Source organism: Radiomyces spectabilis (assembly GCF_025331425.1).
Source record: "Radiomyces spectabilis strain NRRL 2753 chromosome Unknown BYT42scaffold_7, whole genome shotgun sequence".
In the NCBI taxonomy this organism is placed as follows: Eukaryota; Fungi; Mucoromycota; class Mucoromycetes; order Mucorales; family Radiomycetaceae; genus Radiomyces; species Radiomyces spectabilis.
The window spans coordinates 1,746,715-1,762,716 of NW_026251932.1; the positions used below are offsets into that span (position 1 = coordinate 1,746,715).

At 43.8% G+C, this 16,002-nt stretch overlaps 7 protein-coding genes across 7 annotated transcripts; 4 read left to right on the top strand and 3 right to left on the bottom strand.

Annotated features, from left to right (window-relative positions):
- Nucleotides 1–613: 613 nt before the first annotated feature.
- BYT42DRAFT_594027 (NMD3 family-domain-containing protein) lies at nucleotides 614–2,286 on the bottom strand (the record flags this gene model as incomplete). The annotated part of the gene is made up of 4 exons (XM_051570738.1): nucleotides 614–1,422; nucleotides 1,503–1,576; nucleotides 1,658–1,956; nucleotides 2,023–2,286. The coding sequence occupies 4 exons, from the start codon at nucleotides 2,284–2,286 to the stop codon at nucleotides 614–616; spliced, it is 1,446 nt and encodes a 481-aa protein (XP_051423345.1).
- Nucleotides 2,287–2,615: 329 nt separating this feature from the next.
- On the bottom strand, nucleotides 2,616–3,440 carry BYT42DRAFT_572461 (uncharacterized protein). Its single transcript, XM_051568612.1, has 4 exons — nucleotides 3,328–3,440; nucleotides 3,183–3,251; nucleotides 2,975–3,090; nucleotides 2,616–2,852 (listed from the first exon to the last, which is right to left on the bottom strand). The coding sequence occupies exons 1-4, from the start codon at nucleotides 3,386–3,388 to the stop codon at nucleotides 2,685–2,687; spliced, it is 414 nt and encodes a 137-aa protein (XP_051423346.1). The 5' UTR covers nucleotides 3,389–3,440; the 3' UTR covers nucleotides 2,616–2,684.
- A 58-nt stretch (nucleotides 3,441–3,498) lies between these two features.
- BYT42DRAFT_572464 (MCM2/3/5 family-domain-containing protein) lies at nucleotides 3,499–7,027 on the top strand. Its single transcript, XM_051568613.1, has 11 exons — nucleotides 3,499–3,771; nucleotides 3,839–3,960; nucleotides 4,037–4,251; nucleotides 4,342–4,714; nucleotides 4,790–5,038; nucleotides 5,104–5,258; nucleotides 5,332–5,709; nucleotides 5,781–6,070; nucleotides 6,154–6,422; nucleotides 6,487–6,579; nucleotides 6,652–7,027. The coding sequence occupies exons 1-11, from the start codon at nucleotides 3,670–3,672 to the stop codon at nucleotides 6,863–6,865; spliced, it is 2,460 nt and encodes an 819-aa protein (XP_051423347.1). The 5' UTR covers nucleotides 3,499–3,669; the 3' UTR covers nucleotides 6,866–7,027.
- A 963-nt stretch (nucleotides 7,028–7,990) lies between these two features.
- On the top strand, nucleotides 7,991–11,032 carry BYT42DRAFT_365062 (uncharacterized protein). The gene is made up of 9 exons (XM_051563248.1): nucleotides 7,991–8,058; nucleotides 8,132–8,342; nucleotides 8,427–8,519; nucleotides 8,593–9,046; nucleotides 9,121–9,299; nucleotides 9,362–9,503; nucleotides 9,571–9,888; nucleotides 9,961–10,066; nucleotides 10,140–11,032. The coding sequence occupies exons 2-9, from the start codon at nucleotides 8,190–8,192 to the stop codon at nucleotides 10,918–10,920; spliced, it is 2,226 nt and encodes a 741-aa protein (XP_051423348.1). The 5' UTR covers nucleotides 7,991–8,058; nucleotides 8,132–8,189; the 3' UTR covers nucleotides 10,921–11,032.
- Nucleotides 11,033–11,521: 489 nt separating this feature from the next.
- Nucleotides 11,522–12,610, top strand: BYT42DRAFT_364964 (acyl-CoA N-acyltransferase). The gene is made up of 2 exons (XM_051563247.1): nucleotides 11,522–12,218; nucleotides 12,299–12,610. The coding sequence occupies exon 1, from the start codon at nucleotides 11,669–11,671 to the stop codon at nucleotides 12,188–12,190; it is 522 nt and encodes a 173-aa protein (XP_051423349.1). The 5' UTR covers nucleotides 11,522–11,668; the 3' UTR covers nucleotides 12,191–12,218; nucleotides 12,299–12,610.
- BYT42DRAFT_572475 (cupin-like domain-containing protein) lies at nucleotides 12,230–13,771 on the bottom strand. Its single transcript, XM_051568614.1, has 8 exons — nucleotides 13,705–13,771; nucleotides 13,519–13,617; nucleotides 13,374–13,460; nucleotides 13,299–13,311; nucleotides 13,012–13,235; nucleotides 12,787–12,936; nucleotides 12,526–12,723; nucleotides 12,230–12,450 (listed from the first exon to the last, which is right to left on the bottom strand). Exons 1-8 carry the CDS (start codon nucleotides 13,748–13,750, stop codon nucleotides 12,248–12,250), a joined length of 1,020 nt encoding a protein of 339 aa, XP_051423350.1. The 5' UTR covers nucleotides 13,751–13,771; the 3' UTR covers nucleotides 12,230–12,247.
- Nucleotides 13,772–13,789: 18 nt separating this feature from the next.
- On the top strand, nucleotides 13,790–14,811 carry BYT42DRAFT_645550 (ribosomal S17-domain-containing protein; the record flags this gene model as incomplete). Its single annotated transcript, XM_051572657.1, has 3 exons — nucleotides 13,790–13,878; nucleotides 14,047–14,341; nucleotides 14,545–14,811. The coding sequence occupies 3 exons, from the start codon at nucleotides 13,790–13,792 to the stop codon at nucleotides 14,677–14,679; spliced, it is 519 nt and encodes a 172-aa protein (XP_051423351.1). The 3' UTR covers nucleotides 14,680–14,811.
- Nucleotides 14,812–16,002: the final 1,191 nt, after the last annotated feature.

The following is a 16,002-nucleotide window of genomic DNA, read 5'->3' on the forward strand; positions in this document are numbered from 1 at the left end:
AACAGATGGATTTGGTCCTACGCAAACGGACTGCTGGCGTAAATCAGGACATCCAGGGGCAGCCCCAAAAATCAAAATACCGTATTGAAACCACCTTGTCACTTTTTTTTTGCAGTTTCAGTTTCTTTTTCTATTTTTTGTTGTCGTTACTGCATTCAATCTACCGTTAACGAACCATGAAAAGTCCCACTCCATCCGATACTTCAAGGGATGTAGAGCATCCTACTCACGAACCATTCACATCGCCGAACGAACCCTCCAATGTCAATAACTGTACCTGTTGTGGTGTCCTAATGTTCCCCTTGGCCGCCCTCGGTGGTCTCATCGATCAGATTATGCGAAAAGGATCACGATTAAAGCAAAAACTGACAAAGTCTTCTAGTTAGAACTACCAACTGTAATCTTGAACATATGTACACACTATTATTCAATTTAACACCTATAACAATAATTCTTTCATCTTCAAGGTTTGGCATTCATACGGTTTGTAAGGAAAAATAATGTGGAGATGGAGTAAAAAAAAATATTTATGTGTTATGCTCTACAATGTATGAAGGATGCTTACTTGATACAAAAAACGAAAAAAAAATATGCAGGACATATTACAAGAGTGTTACATCATCATTTCTTCGTCTTCATCCTCATCAGGGCCTTCCGTATTGAGTTGCATCTCATCCAGCATCTCCTCAAGAGAGATTTCTGGGAAGTCTTCTTCTTCTTCGACATCGGTATCCGTGGCCATGCTGTGCTCGGTCGCGGCAGTAGGATTCTGACTCTTGAAGATGTTGATAGTGGATCGGAATTCGGGATCTTCTTCGATATCGCGCATAAACATTTCCATATCGTTTTCGATACGAGCTTGCTCTTGTTTGCGAGGCAGCATTTCATCGACTTCTTTACCAAGCTGAGCCAACTTCCAGTTACGAGCTTTGTTCTTCTTACGACGAGCAGGATATGATTTGCGTACAAGAATCACATCCGGTAAATCGTGACGGTTCATCTTATCAAACTCGTCATTGTTGTAGTTACTTCGTGCCAAATCGTAACCAAGCACTGTGTCACCAGGATTGAGAATGGCACCCAGGTGCGATCGAACAATCGAAATATCGTCGTTGCGTCCAAAGTCCGAAGAGCGAGCCACATGGACATCGGCCAAAGCCAACTTTCCTTTGGTAGGACCCAACAATTCGACATCCAACACCGTATATTCAATCATAGTCTTGACGCTCGCCAGCGAAGGGAAGGGGTTACGCCAGTACACCGATGAAGGTAGTTCGCCGTGAATCATTGTATTCACATCCATGAGCTGAATGCTGTTGCTGACACGGGTACAGAGCAACAACTGGCTTAAACTGCCCATGCTGTTGGCTAATTTCTTGGGTATGCACACTAAATCATCTCTACAGATAGGAACAATTTCGACTAGAAAAGAAAAAATATAATGAGATCTCTGTAACTGATCATACCGAAATATCCTTTTTTGATAAAGAGTGCTTGCTTACCTGAATATGTGAATTTATAATTACTGGTGCTTGTATGAATATCCATTGAGATCAGCTGTTCACTGGTCTTGTACCTAATAAAAAAATAAAATATATAAGTCCATTGCTCTCTCTCTCTTCTGAATCCGTTTTCTTTTATCCTTGTCAAAACTTACTTGATGGGGACCACAGCGTTGAGGAATTCCACCATTTTAATGGCGTGTGCTCGTTGTCCATAGTAGAAATCAATACCATCCTTGGTTTCCTTGATATTGGTGGTATCTTTGTGGGCATTGTGCTTCAAAATCAACTGTTCGAGGTACAAGAAAGTACGCTTGTGTTCGACCTTTTGACGCACTTGCACTACGGCCTTCCAAGTATTTTGAGCAGCCAAACGAGTACATTCCTCACACTGCTGATGGGACACGATGTATTCCACTTCAAAGATCTGCTGCAAAATGGTACTGGCAAACACCTGAAATGAACACCCCGATCTCGTTAGTCGACCGATCTAGAAAAACATTGTTTCTGCAATACTTGCCTCTTTCTGGATCGTCAGTTTCACTTTGATACGCTTGCTGTGAGGTTCAGTCCAAATAAAGCCGGCATCGACAAGTCGTACTTTATTCAAGCCTTTCAGCTTTTTCAAACAAAGCGTAAGCAATTCACGGGATTCCAACTGCGCCACAACCCAAATGCCAGGTGGTTGAAGGTAACGTTCGCAGTTGCGGCAATAGTGAATGGTCGCTTGCTTGGGAATGCCTTCGGTGATGTCGACTTCGTTACGGATACAGTTGACACACATATTGGCAGGGTTAGGAGGCGTAGGAACACCACATCCTGGACACTAAAACAAATGGTAGGGTTTATTAATGATCGGTTGATTTCGAAAAGGATCCGAGATTATTGCTGCGCAGCAACTGTCAACTTACCAGGCTGCATGGAGAGTGGGGAGAAAAGAGAAAAAAAAAAGAAGAGTCAATATCTGTAATTCATGTAAAACAGTTTATATTATTGAAAACGAATGAACATACATGAGCTGCTCAGTGACAACGGGATGGTATTCCATGATTTTAAAAAGGAAAAAAGTGGATAAAGTAAAGGTAGGGACAGTGAGACGGATTTGAAGGGTGCCAAAAAAAAAAAAAAAAAAAAAGAGTCCAGCTTAAAATTTCGGGCTTTTCTATACAAGCCACCTGTTGCCTAATAAAGATCGTTCTGAGCATTGTCCACACAGAAGCCTTCATTGTGAAGCGCCTTGCTGCGAATCTTGTCAAGACGCTGCTTTGCTTCCATTTCTTCCCGTTGTGCCACCAGAATCTCTTCCACAGGCACCTGCCTTAAGTTGACGCATTCTTCCTTTTCCGCATCCTGCAAAAACAATAAAATACATATCCAGTCGTTTAGCATACATCAATTTTTCCCCTCTCGTCCACGTTGGTTTCCGCCTCCACAGTAGGAATTCAAAAAAGAACCCCACGCTTCCTACGTACAATTTCGCCGAGTAGCACCACATTTTCGCCTCTGATCAAAAATATGCCTCTGGGAATATCACCGTAACAGTTGCCGACATATATCCTTTCAATTGTATCTTGCAATACCAGGTTGGCTATTCATTCCAGGAAAGAACAAGGACACGCCATGAGTGAGTATTTGACTCTTTTCACTCTACCACAAAGATAACATCCAATGTACACATACCGAATTGATCAAACGATCGTAATATACCAATCAGTTTTCGTCCATCACGCAAAACAACCATCAACTTTTCTAAAAAAGAGTCAATGAGCAACAAGAGGGACCGTTAGACTGAGCGATCCGCATGGTAATGAGAATGAATACGTACTATCGACACTGTCAATAAGTCCCGTTGATGTAATAAAAAATGGACCGCTGCTTATATCCATGGTGGACAATGTAATTACAAAGGAAATAGCAAGCAAGAGTATATTAAGCAAGCTGGGACGAGTGCGTGCGGGCTTCGTTTAAATCTCCGACATGAACGTCATCCCTCTCATTTCACGTTCCGACAACTGTCCGGTGGCGGCCGGTTGGGGACCGGTGGCTGGTCGTCCCGCGCGCGCGAAAAAACGCGTTCCTGTGTTTTTTTGCGACCCATTTTCTCTTTTTCTCAGAGTGCGGCTAGAATCCACGACGTCCATTCCTATTCTACTCAGACAGATCCACCATGGAGGACATTCAGACCGTTCAAGCCGAACCTCAGCAACAGCTGATGGACGAAAAGCTTCGTGAACGAGCCAAGTTCTTTCAAGAATTTCTGGACAGTGAGGTACACCCTTGATCCTCTCCCAAGCACTGCTTGAGATGCCTATCCTTACTCTAACATCCGTGTACAGCACCAGTTGAACGAAAAAGGAAGTTACCGAACACAGATCAGCAACATGCTTGCAACCAACCAACGTCGATTGATTGTCAGCATCGATGCTCTGCGCCAGTACAATGCTGCCTATACAAAAGAGTAAGCCATATCACCCGTCCAAAAGAGGGGTTGTTGTCCCAACCTCGATTTGCTCACATGCGTTTCAACCGTCTAGCATGTTGAAGAGTCCAGCAGAATACCTTCCAGCTTTTGACCAGGCATTGAAGGATATTGTAATGACTATTCATGATCCTACTCGTCACTTTGTTGACGATCAGCCGTTTTACGTTGGTTTCCGAGGCAGTTTTGGCGATCAACACGTCAACCCTCGTACGCTTCGTGCCATGCATCTGGGCAAACTCATTTGTATTGAAGGCATTGTCACACGATGTAAGTGTTTTTGGAAAGGAAAAAAAAATGGTCATGGCAGATTTGACAATGGTTGACATGGTCATGGTGCTTTTTGTCTTTGGCAACCAGGTTCTCTTGTCCGACCCAAGGTTGTCAAATCGATCCATTATGCTGAAAAGACGAAGCAACATTATATGCGTGAATACAGGGATGCCACCACGCCCGGCAATCCCATCCCCACCGGCGCCGTGTATCCTACGGAAGATGACAGTGGCAATCCTCTGGTGACGGAATTCGGTTACAGCACCTACCGTGATCATCAGACCATCAGCATTCAGGAAATGCCGGAACGTGCACCTGCAGGTCAACTTCCCCGATCCATCGACATCATTTTGGACGACGATCTCGTGGATAAAGCTAAACCCGGTGATCGTGTCAGCATTGTCGGTATCTACCGATCGCTCGGTAACCGAAATGCCAATCAGACGAGCTCGACCTTCAGGTATAACCATCATTCGGCTCTTGTTTAATTAGAAGAAGGACGGAAATCTCTGATATTGAGAAAATTGGTACATAGAACGGTGATTTTGTGTAATAACATCAGCTTGTTGAGCACCAAGGCCGGTGGTGGTATTGCCGCTCCTACCATTAACGACGTCGATATCCGAAATATTCATCAACTCGCCAAAAAGAGAGGCATCTTTGATACCCTCTCACAGTCATTGGCACCTTCTATTTGGGGTCACGAGTACGTGAAGAAGGCGGTTCTTCTCATGCTTCTCGGTGGTGTTGAAAAAAATCTGGCAAATGGAACGCATATCAGAGGGTAAGCGGGAAATATCACAGATCCAAGCGCACGTTGTATTGACATGAAATCAAACATCTCGCTAGTGATATCAATATGCTCATGGTCGGTGATCCATCCACTGCCAAGTCACAGATCTTACGTTATGTGCTCAATATTGCTCCGTTGGCTATTGCCACTACCGGTCGTGGTTCTTCTGGTGTCGGTTTGACAGCGGCGGTGACGACGGATAAAGATACAGGTTCGTCTTTTTTTTTCGCTCATTCAGTTATCTACGGGGAATGGCTATGGTTTTAACCTATGGATAATGATAGGTGAACGCCGATTGGAAGCCGGTGCAATGGTGCTTGCTGACAGAGGCGTGGTGTGTATTGATGAATTCGATAAAATGAGCGACGTTGATCGTGTCGCTATTCACGAAGTCATGGAACAGCAGACCGTAACCATTGCCAAAGCCGGTATCCACACCTCTCTCAACGCTCGTTGCAGTGTGGTGGCAGCGGCTAATCCTATCTATGGCCAGTACGATCTTACCAAAGATCCCGCAAAGAATATTGCTCTTCCAGACTCACTATTATCCCGTTTCGATTTGCTGTTCATTGTTACCGATACAATGGAAGAAAGCCGCGATCGTCAGATTTCAGAGCACGTACTGAGTATGCATCGATACATTCCTCCCGGTTCAGAAGAAGGTAATGTTCAACAACAGATCGCCGTGACGCTGTTTTGTTAAAAAAATATATATTGAACGTGTTTTACACAGGTGCACCCATTGAGGAGTACATTGACAGTATTATGGACGATGATCATGAGGAAGAACAACAAGACGATGACGACATTTACGAGAAGTTCAATCGTTTCTTGCACGCCGGTGTCCAAGCATCATCCTCGCGATCGGCGGCTCCCAAGGTTCTTAAAGCATCCTTCCTGAAGAAATACATTTACTATGTAAAGAATAGCTGCAAACCGGTGCTGACAAAACGAGCCACCGATACCATCATCAACGAATACACATCCTTACGAAATGATAAAGATGAAAACTCCGTGAAAAAGGTAAAAAATAGAGGCCGTTCTCTTTGAAACTTGATGACGGCTCTATCCTTGATCGACAGATCACTAATTGGTATTTGATGTAGACGGCACCCATTACCGCACGTACATTAGAAACGTTGATTCGTTTATCGACGGCTCATGCAAAGGCTCGATTGAGCAATAAAGTGGAGGACAAAGATGCTAAAGCCGCTGCAGCCGTTCTGCGAGTGGCCATGTTCAAAGAAGTGATCCGTGCAAAGAAGACCAAACGAAGAAAGTTGTCCGCGACCTCCGACTCTGAATCGGAAGAAGAAAGTGAAGCAGAAGAAGAAATGGAAGAGGATGAAACACCAGCTCCCACTACTTCAGAAAGGTAAGCATCATGAATAGAATCTTGGGGAAGAATATCATTCTAACGATTGAAGACGTAATAACAGATCTGCGGACGTTGGAGAATCATCGAGCAAGGCTCAGCCACCAGTAGATGCGATGGATGAGGATACAGATATGGGTGGTATCAGTCCTGAAAGGTGAATATTCGATATCATGATGGAGGATAAACAGCGCGTTGGATTGACTTTTTTTTTATCTGTAAAATACAGATTACGGGCATTCCGTGAACGGGTGAATCAGCTGATCAACAACCACGAATTTGGAGATGGCGAACAATGTGCTTTCAACGATTTGTTTGTGGGTGTCAACCGAACATTGTCTGCCAATGAAGCATTCAGTGTGAGCGAAGCCGACGCAGCGTTGCAGGAAATGTCTTCGGCCAACCAGATCATGTATTCAGATGGCATCTGCTACATCATTTAAATTAAAGCGCAGCTACCACTATTCCTTCATTGATTTGTCCTAGATATATTTCTTTTGTTTATCATCTTGTTCCTGGATGTTCAATTGTCCTTTTGGACCGCAGGGTTTCCTTCGTCATATCATCTAACAAACTAACAAACTAATAAAAAGATTTCATTCTCATTTGTAAATGGTCCCGTATTATTTTTATATTTTCTGAGTTGGAACGAGTAATAAAGGGATCAATACAGATCATTGACCATGTTTGACGGAAAATCAAAGATGGGCTTTGAGACGATCAGATTCCGTCAAGTCGTAATGAGAATCTATTTTTGTTTTGCTTTCACGGATCCATTTTATTTACGAACGCAAGATTTACATGAATACAGAATAATCCAGCTTTATTACAGATAGAAGCATATAATAACTGCAATACTTGCGAAATATTATCAGCATACAGTGATGATGGAGCTTTTGCAGCTTTCAAAAAATGACAATGGGCCGCATGGCAGATCCTCGATTTAAAAGCCAGCACGTGCGGCCCTTTTTTTCGCATTTTCAGTTTTTGTTAGAGTTTAGAGCAGTTCCTTTTTTTAGACGACTTCATTTCATGATGCAGCCAATCCAGGCACACGATGAAGAGATCCTCAGGAACACAAAAGCGCATCTCCAGATATGGCTTTTGTTGTGTACCCTATCTTGTCATAGTATTATTTTACTCCATGTTTTGTGTACCCTGGTGATCAGCACTACAGTGTTGCACGAGGACTTGCCAATCAAATAGTCAGAATCGCCGCCCGCTCTGCAAAAAACCGTTTTCCTAATAGCCTAACTGTCCCATCTCGTTTCCATTCCATACTTTTTTTTATCCCCCTTCTTCTTCGGAATCCTTTTGGTGTGCTGATTACTCGATACATGTCAGCTCAATGAGTACCACCAACAAGAAATCTGCACGCAAAAGTCTTGCGTTAACCCAACACCACAAATCGCCTACAACTGTAAGCCCAAGCACACCAGCCGTTGCAATTGTCGTTAGAGTCAACCAACCATGACCTGACGTTTCGCATGTTTTTTTTTTCTATACTAGAAACTCTCCAATGAAGATATCAAGTTAGGTGGTCTTGTGGAAAGTCGGTCCGCGGCCATCGCAAAAGCTATGAAATATTCAAGCGACGATATGGGACGTCTAATTGCATATATGCAACAACGGTAAGGTTTGAGCAACTGGATCCATCGAAATTTTATGGATGTAGCAAATCTTTATTTTGGATTATTCGCAATATATAGCATTGACCTGGAAGATGGGTATCAAAACTCGTTGGCCCGCATAACGCAAAAATTTCGAATGGATATGGACGGACAGGAAGCAGCACATCCGGAGACCACGATTCGGCAATCGTTTGAAGCATATGTCGGCCTTGCGGACGCGCTGAGACCACTCCGCACCGAATTTATCCAATCGATGAAATCTCAGCTTCTCGTTTTGGTACAACTGAAAGTAAGACACCGTCTTTATTAAAACTACTCTAAACAGTTTAAGCTCTTTGGGAATCGCTCCAACTGAGTTCCAAACTTTCTTTAGGAAAAGCAAGATCGTAGGAGGAGAATGCACAAGAAAAATATGTACAATGTGAACACGCAGTACATGCAAACGCGTCTGCGTGATTTACCTGCGGTAAGTGGATGTAATAAAATTCTGCAGAATACGAGGAGGTGACTTTTCTAATACCTATTTGGGGGGACATCAGGCACAGGAAGCGTATACACAAAAATGGGAGGAAATCGATCGAGCCGTGAACGCGTCCAATACGAGCAACGGATCGGGAGCTGGACCTACCGCACCCACCACGGCTTCACCGACGCCATCTTCGCCCGCCGTGCAAAACTTTTTCCCGAAATTAGCTACTTCTTCCAGCACTAGCACCGTTTCTACGGTCAAGTCACAAGCGTCTGTGGCCTCCACTGATACGACCTCTGAATCTGTGCCACAAGCATCCCATGCCGAAGACGGTCGACCGAAAATCCCTCCTCTTTCCTTGGCCACGGTCGCCTCGGCTATCAAGAATGAGAATGCCGTCCCGCCGTCACCTCAGAAACGGATCGAACGCTTTATGAAACAGTTTGCTCACTTGACCAACAACGGCGACGGAAATAAACACAATACAAAGATTGCCCATCTCAAAGTGGAAGCCGCAGAAGCAGGTACAGAGTCATAGCAGATAAACAAAAGGAATGAATACCGTTTTTCAAGTGCAGCTGACATCCTGTCCTCCTAGACGACGTATATCGAAAAACAGTGCGCACGTTGGATATGCTGTCCAAAAAACAGGCAGTGGCCAACGAATTTGCTTTTAATACCCTTCAAGCCCAGTTGTTGGAGAAATCGCAACAGGTGAAAAAAGCATTGCAAGTTGCCACGTCCGCAGAGATGCTTCACCTCTCAAAGACAGAAGAGGTTAGTCAATCGAGCGGTAAATTGCAATGTTAGGAAAGCAGGCTTATCAACCGAAATAACAGGTCATCAAAAATCTGCAAGCGACTCTATCCGAAGCTGATCCCGAAAAGGATGCTCAAGTGTACAACCAGTTGCTGGCCAAGGATCAGTTTGCTTCTCCCCCGGATGTCTTTTACATTAACCATCAGGCGGGAAAATGCAAAGGTAAGATGGTTTGGCGCAAATTTTATATGAGACTTTTACTTATTGCGCGCGCCACACCCCATACTAGATTTATTGTTCGGTATATCGTTGACAGAATATGCACAACAGTACGAACGATCACCTCCTCTCATTGTGACCAAATGTATTGAAGCCATTGAACGACTGGGAGGATTGGAAAAGGAAGGCATCTATCGTGTCTCGGGTAAAAGCAGTAACCTGGAGAAGATCAAGCAAGCTTTTGAACGGGACGAAGCAGCATTGGTATTTGGCCAAGATGGTGTGCCAGACGATGTTTTAAGCATCAGCTCCATTCTCAAGATCTTTTTACGTGAGCTGTCGTCACCTCTGTTTCCTTTTACGTTATCGGATCGGATTGTTTATTCGCGTAAGGCCCAGACAGCATGTAATGCAGGATCTCTTTCCTCGAGCGAAAAAAGACTGACACCATCTTTATTAGAAATTCCTGATAAAGAATTGCGTTTAATGAATCTCTTGACACGAATCCTAAAATTACCGGCTGCCAATTATGACACGCTGAAAGCGGTGATCCATCATCTTTCCAAGTAAGTGTTACGCCGATCTTCAAAAACCCGAATGTGTGATCAGGTTATTTATGGTACGAGTTATTCTTGACAGATTAGAAGCTCATTTGGAAAAAAACAAGATGACCATGAAAAATCTTTCCTTGATATTTACTCCTGCCATATTCCAAGACCACAACCGTACCCAACGATCGCCGGGAGAATGGTATGCGGACTGCGTACTAGAGGATCTTTTGGTGAATTACGAGACACTCTTCACCGGTCAGGATTTACGTGGGGCGTCGGCTATCACGGGTGGAATTGAGTATGGATTTGAACATCTCAACGACAATGATGATGACTCTTATGCGTTCAGCTTGTATACACCGTCGAGTCCACCCTTTGAGGATTATTCGCCCACTGGATCAGAAGACGGTAAAATGGCGACCTTCACTGATACATCCGACACGGCCGACACTCCGACTTTGGGAATCCACTCTTCACCCGACACACCTTCTCCTTCTGCCCCATCGCAGAACGAAACGCCTGAACTGTCAGTGACAGATCGCCTGCGCAAATTTAGATCGGTCTCGCAGGATCGAGGCCTCACTGTGAATACGCACGTGTCACAAGAACTGAGCGAAAGAGGAATTGCAATCTCACCAGCAGGCTATGAGAATAACTTGCAGCACAGCAGCCACGATGATCAGGTGAAGACACCGGCCGTGATGAGCGCTACCGTGCCGAGTTTCAGCTGGCTATCCGAGGACCCCAAAAACATCTTCCCTCCTACACCGCGGCTACAAAGATCCTTGACCACCGCTCGCAAAACATCCCCAAGACGAAGACCGACCGTGGCCGGTGGTGAAATTTCTCGTTCCAAGCATAAAGTCTAACTTTTTTTACTCCGATCTCATATACTAATCATTTTATCTTTATATCATCCGTACTCCTTACCAACTCATTTTCAAACATACGCATTACATGTCTATATTGTATTTTTACTGTCCTTTTTTTTCTCAATCAATAAAATTCTATAATCGAGCTAATGAAGAGGTGCTGCAGTTCCTGATCTATTTGGCACAAAGGTACAGTAGGAGGATTATTTTGAACTTTTGAATGATACATATCCAGGGAAATTGTCAGTCTGTTCGAGGCGAATCGGTTGCAAAGCCGCGGATAAAGGGTACTTCCCGAGTTGGGCTGAATAACACGGAATTCAACGGAATTCAACCATCGTGCGAATGCGTTGTCAGAAATTATGATACCCAATTTCCATTATCACCCACTTTCCATACAGTCTCAGATCGCATCACAGTCTTTCTATACAACCATCAGGCCCATGGATAATCAAATCATACCATCATATGAGGCGTGAAGAACGAGCGATGAGCAAGATCGCAAAACGGGCAACAAATGAAGGGTTCCATAGATACAGAACCGCCTGGCGCACACAAACAAGTAAATGATTGCCGCCTGACGACAAGGTGCACATGTTGTAAGAGGTAACTATAATTCTATCGTCGTAGCAACTGTGTACCTGCTTTTTCGTTTTGATCATATAGATCTCCGTCTGTAATCCTTCCAAAATGGGATTCGTTTTTAAGTTAGACTTGCGCTTTTTTCCCCCTACTACGGCGCACCATGCTTTCAGAGGAATATACCTTCGAACCGGCTCAGCTTGCTGATCTCGACCGAGTACACCAATTGGAATCGTCTTCTTACCATCCCGATGAAGCCGCTTCAAGACAACAGCTTGAAAATCGCATCGGATTTGCGGCCATGAGTGATCCTGCTTTGTTCACCGTCATGCGCTGTCAAGGCAACATCATTGGCTTTATATGTTCCACATTAACCAACAATGACTTGGTTACGGATGAATCTATGAGCGTCCACGATCCTCAAGGACAGACCGTGTGTCTTCACAGTGTCACGATCGATCATGCTTATCGTCGCCGAGGCCTTGCTCAGGCTATCTTAAACAAGTGGATCGACGAATTGCGCAATGTCCACGATCGACGTCCGGAACAAAAATATAAACGCATTGCATTACTTAGTCGTCCTTATCTATTGCCGCTGTATGAATCTGTCGGGTTCAAAACATTAGGTCAAAGCGTTGTTCAGCACGGCCCTGAGCCTTGGTTTGACTGCATTATCGATTTATAACCTGCTTGTCCGATTGCCCAATAAAAAAGTAAACGGATTTTGTAACAATATTCTATATTACAGTTCATTCTCGTCATCGTCACTTATGCTTATTCTATCATCATCTAGTACATTGGATTGCCCATCTAGAGCGCCCATCACCAGTCCCCGAAAAAGACCGGTCACCGGAAACAGGGTATTGGTATATTCCATGTCATACCAGTAATTGATCGCAATGACGCCATCATCCCCTTTTTGCAAAACCTGATGAAACCAGAGTGCTTTACAACGAACACATGGTCGAGTTTCAGTATCGATGGAAAGTGAAATACGATAGATCAATACCAATTTTTTACCTGGCAAATATAACATTTCACCTTCGCCAATGGTGACAACGATGGGACGCGCGTGAGCAAATCTTGGGTACTGTTCCAAATCGGGACGTTGAGGATCCACAGGAATCCATGGTGTTTTGCTGGGCGGATCCAGTGGTTGCAATGTCAACTTGCCCGTCTTTTCATCAGGAACGTATATGGCGTTAGGATACAGAGATTCTATCCACGTAATCAGTTACACAAAGTAGCATACAGTAGTATAGAATGAATATCAAAAGGTACCGTGCATGCAATAGTATTCGGAAGGCGGAAACAAGATGAATGTTTTAGAACCCCGGACGACAGCATAACAGTTTTCGTAAGGATCTTTGTGGAGAGAGGTAATGCTCTTCTCATTGCCAAACCAGAAATTAACAGCGTCGGGGCTTTTACCTGTGAAAACAATTCAAGTTGCAAAATTCGATTGAGCGATCCACCACTGACGAGACAACCGTATTGAAAAAGTACCTAATGCTTCACTGCACCAAGTTATTTCAGGATCGACATCGTTCTCGAGAAGCGAGAACTCCGTGGGCAAACTTCCATTTTGCAACGAAATGTAGTGTGCATTTTCAGAGATGGCTTTCCCTTCAATAAGATCGAGGTAATCGCTGAATGGCATGCGCTGCTCATGGGGTAAAGCAAAGTACTTCTGTTGTGTCACTTCGTCCATGGTCACCGCATCCGCATATCTTTTGAATGGTTCAAAGTCAGCACTTATGCATGTTGTCTGAAAAGGTAAAAGATAGAATTACCCATTTGGCGTAGCTGTATTTATGAGGGTCACAATGAGATCGTGTCTGCGACTGCTGTGTATTAGTGAAGCTTACATGCGACGGTGACAGGCGTATCACCCATAGTGTCTCGCAGATAGGCATTGGTCCACTTGGTGCACGCTGGCCAATGATGAAACGCATCTACAATACGACATGAGAAACTATGAACGTTTTTATTCATCGTTTCAGCTATAATTACTTTTGATCACGGCTGGTCTATTAGGATGTACACTGTGTCTCAAGAACTCCAATGGGGTTGGAGGATTGGAATAGGTGTGCACATGCGACCCGTTGATTTCTGTCACGCACCACTATCAGTTTGAAATACTTCTTACGCATACATTTTTCAACGTTCGAATTATACATATTGTATCCAATAATGTACCCTGATATTCTTTGATGAATCGAGTAAACGCTTTATCAATCTCCATGAACGGCCAAGTAAATGATGAAGAAAAAAAAAAAATGCGATGATCCCGCACAATGATCTTGATACATTAGAACTCAGCTGGTGGCCCGGACTTGGTGAATTTTGCCAAGCCACCGGTGAGGAAGGCTCGTACAGCAAATTACCAAAAGGAACCAAGGATGCAACTCGTATTCTCCCTCTACCTTTTCCAAATCTTCATCCACAATGGTGAGTGGGCATAAAAAGTCATGATTGTACCATCGGTTGCATAAACTGATCGATGGATGGATGGATGATTGTATAATAGGGTCGCGTTAGAACCAAGACTGTCAAGAAGGCCTCTCGCGTTGTGATCGAGAAGTACTACCCCCGTCTTACTCTTGATTTCCAAACCAACAAGAGAATTCTCGATGAGGTGTCCATCATTCAGTCCAAGCGTCTTCGTAACAAGATTGCTGGTTTCACCACCCATTTGATGAAGCGTATCTCTCGCGGTCCCGTTCGCGGTATCTCCTTCAAGTTACAGGAAGAAGAACGTGAACGCAGAGACAACTTCGTTCCCGACGTTTCTGCTTTGGACACCTCCGTCATTGAGGTTGATCCCGAAACCGAGGTAAATAAGAGTTTGGTTGAGCATTGTCGTTTGTGTTATATGTGCGTGTCGCATGTCGAAATTTGGATATAACCAAAAAGGACAACTTTTTTATTGTCCTTTTTGGCATGCGTGCGCGCGGTGGATCTTTCGATGGCCATACTATAAACTTTTCTTGAGGTGTCAAGATTCCACCGCGCATGTCCTCACTGTTTTGTCTTTAGGAATTGCTCAAATCTCTTCACTTTGAAAACCTTCCTGGTGTCAAGGTGACCGCTCCCGTCACTGGCTTCATTCCCAAGGACAACCGTCGCCGCGGTGACAACCGTGGTCCCCGCAAGGTCCAAGAGTCTGCCTAAACATTGCAGCTTCTAGTGTCATCTCTAGGAACCCTATAAATAAATAAATAAAAAAGGATCCTAGCTTGCTTTTTACATATCATTCATGGTTTTTTCAAAAATATAAACGTAATATCATTGCACTCCATCGTATCTCCTTGCTATCATGAAAAAGGTGATCAGCCATTCTTTTGCAAGTGTTGTAGGGATAGGTAATAGTTGATCTTAATATACAGGGAGGATCTATGATAAGATGAATATTTTGCGCGCAGGATAGTTGATGCACTGTCTCGATCGCCCAAAGCCATCCAAAAATTATTGTCAAAAGTTGCGCGGATCGCAACTTTTCTAATATCCACTCCATGCACCCCATTTGACACATGAAGCGGCAAAAGTCTTGGAAAGAAAATATGTACAGGAGATGCGCTCGGATTAGAATAATTGAATCTTTATATGTTGATGAATGAATAGTTTGATCCGAATAGGACAGATTGAAAGAAAGCTCGATAATGCGCTAGAAGCATGGTAAGAATAAAGTTGACGGCTTTATGCCATTAAAGTCAAGTTGATATGTCAGAACAGACATGATAAATATTCTCGATCTTCTCATCTACTATATCAAGATGCATGCGCACATCCCCTGATCTTTGATTAGAAGCTTGACATTCTGTTTAAAGTTTGCGGGAAATCAAGTCTTCTGCGTGTATTAAAATGAAAGTTCTCGGGTATCCGGAGGATCATTCTTCTCCTATAAATGCTAGGGTTGCTTTTTCCATACCCAAACTCTTTTACATTCCCTTACTATAGGGCACATTCAGAAATGTTCCTGCTCCCTTTTTTACACAATGTCGAATCGTCGCCATCCACAAACGAGTCAAAATTAATACGACCGATCAACACGTGATAACTTGTGCGAATTAATGAGTCTATCACTATAAATGATCTGTACAGCAGGGATAGGATGGTAAGAAAGAATTATACGGTATGATCATGGTGAGATATTGGCAAGCCAAAGAAGCATTGACTATTTTTGCATGACACAGTCACGGTATCGCATGATAACCGTCCATTCACGATCGGTTCGATCGCTTTTTTCTATTTTGGGTCTGTTGCTAACATGGCTGGCGATGAGTGCGATCCTGTCGTTCTTTTGAGCGATGGTGAGGGCGAAGAGTACGAAGTAGAATGTATCCTTGATCATCGTTACCGGAAAGTCAAGCGAAAAGTCAAAGTAAGTGTTCCTGTTTCACGTCCACTTCCCAATCCCCTGCCTCAATCAAGATCTATGTCACTAGAGCAGAAAAGTTCTCGAGTATCGAATTCGGTGGAAAGGTTATGGAGAGG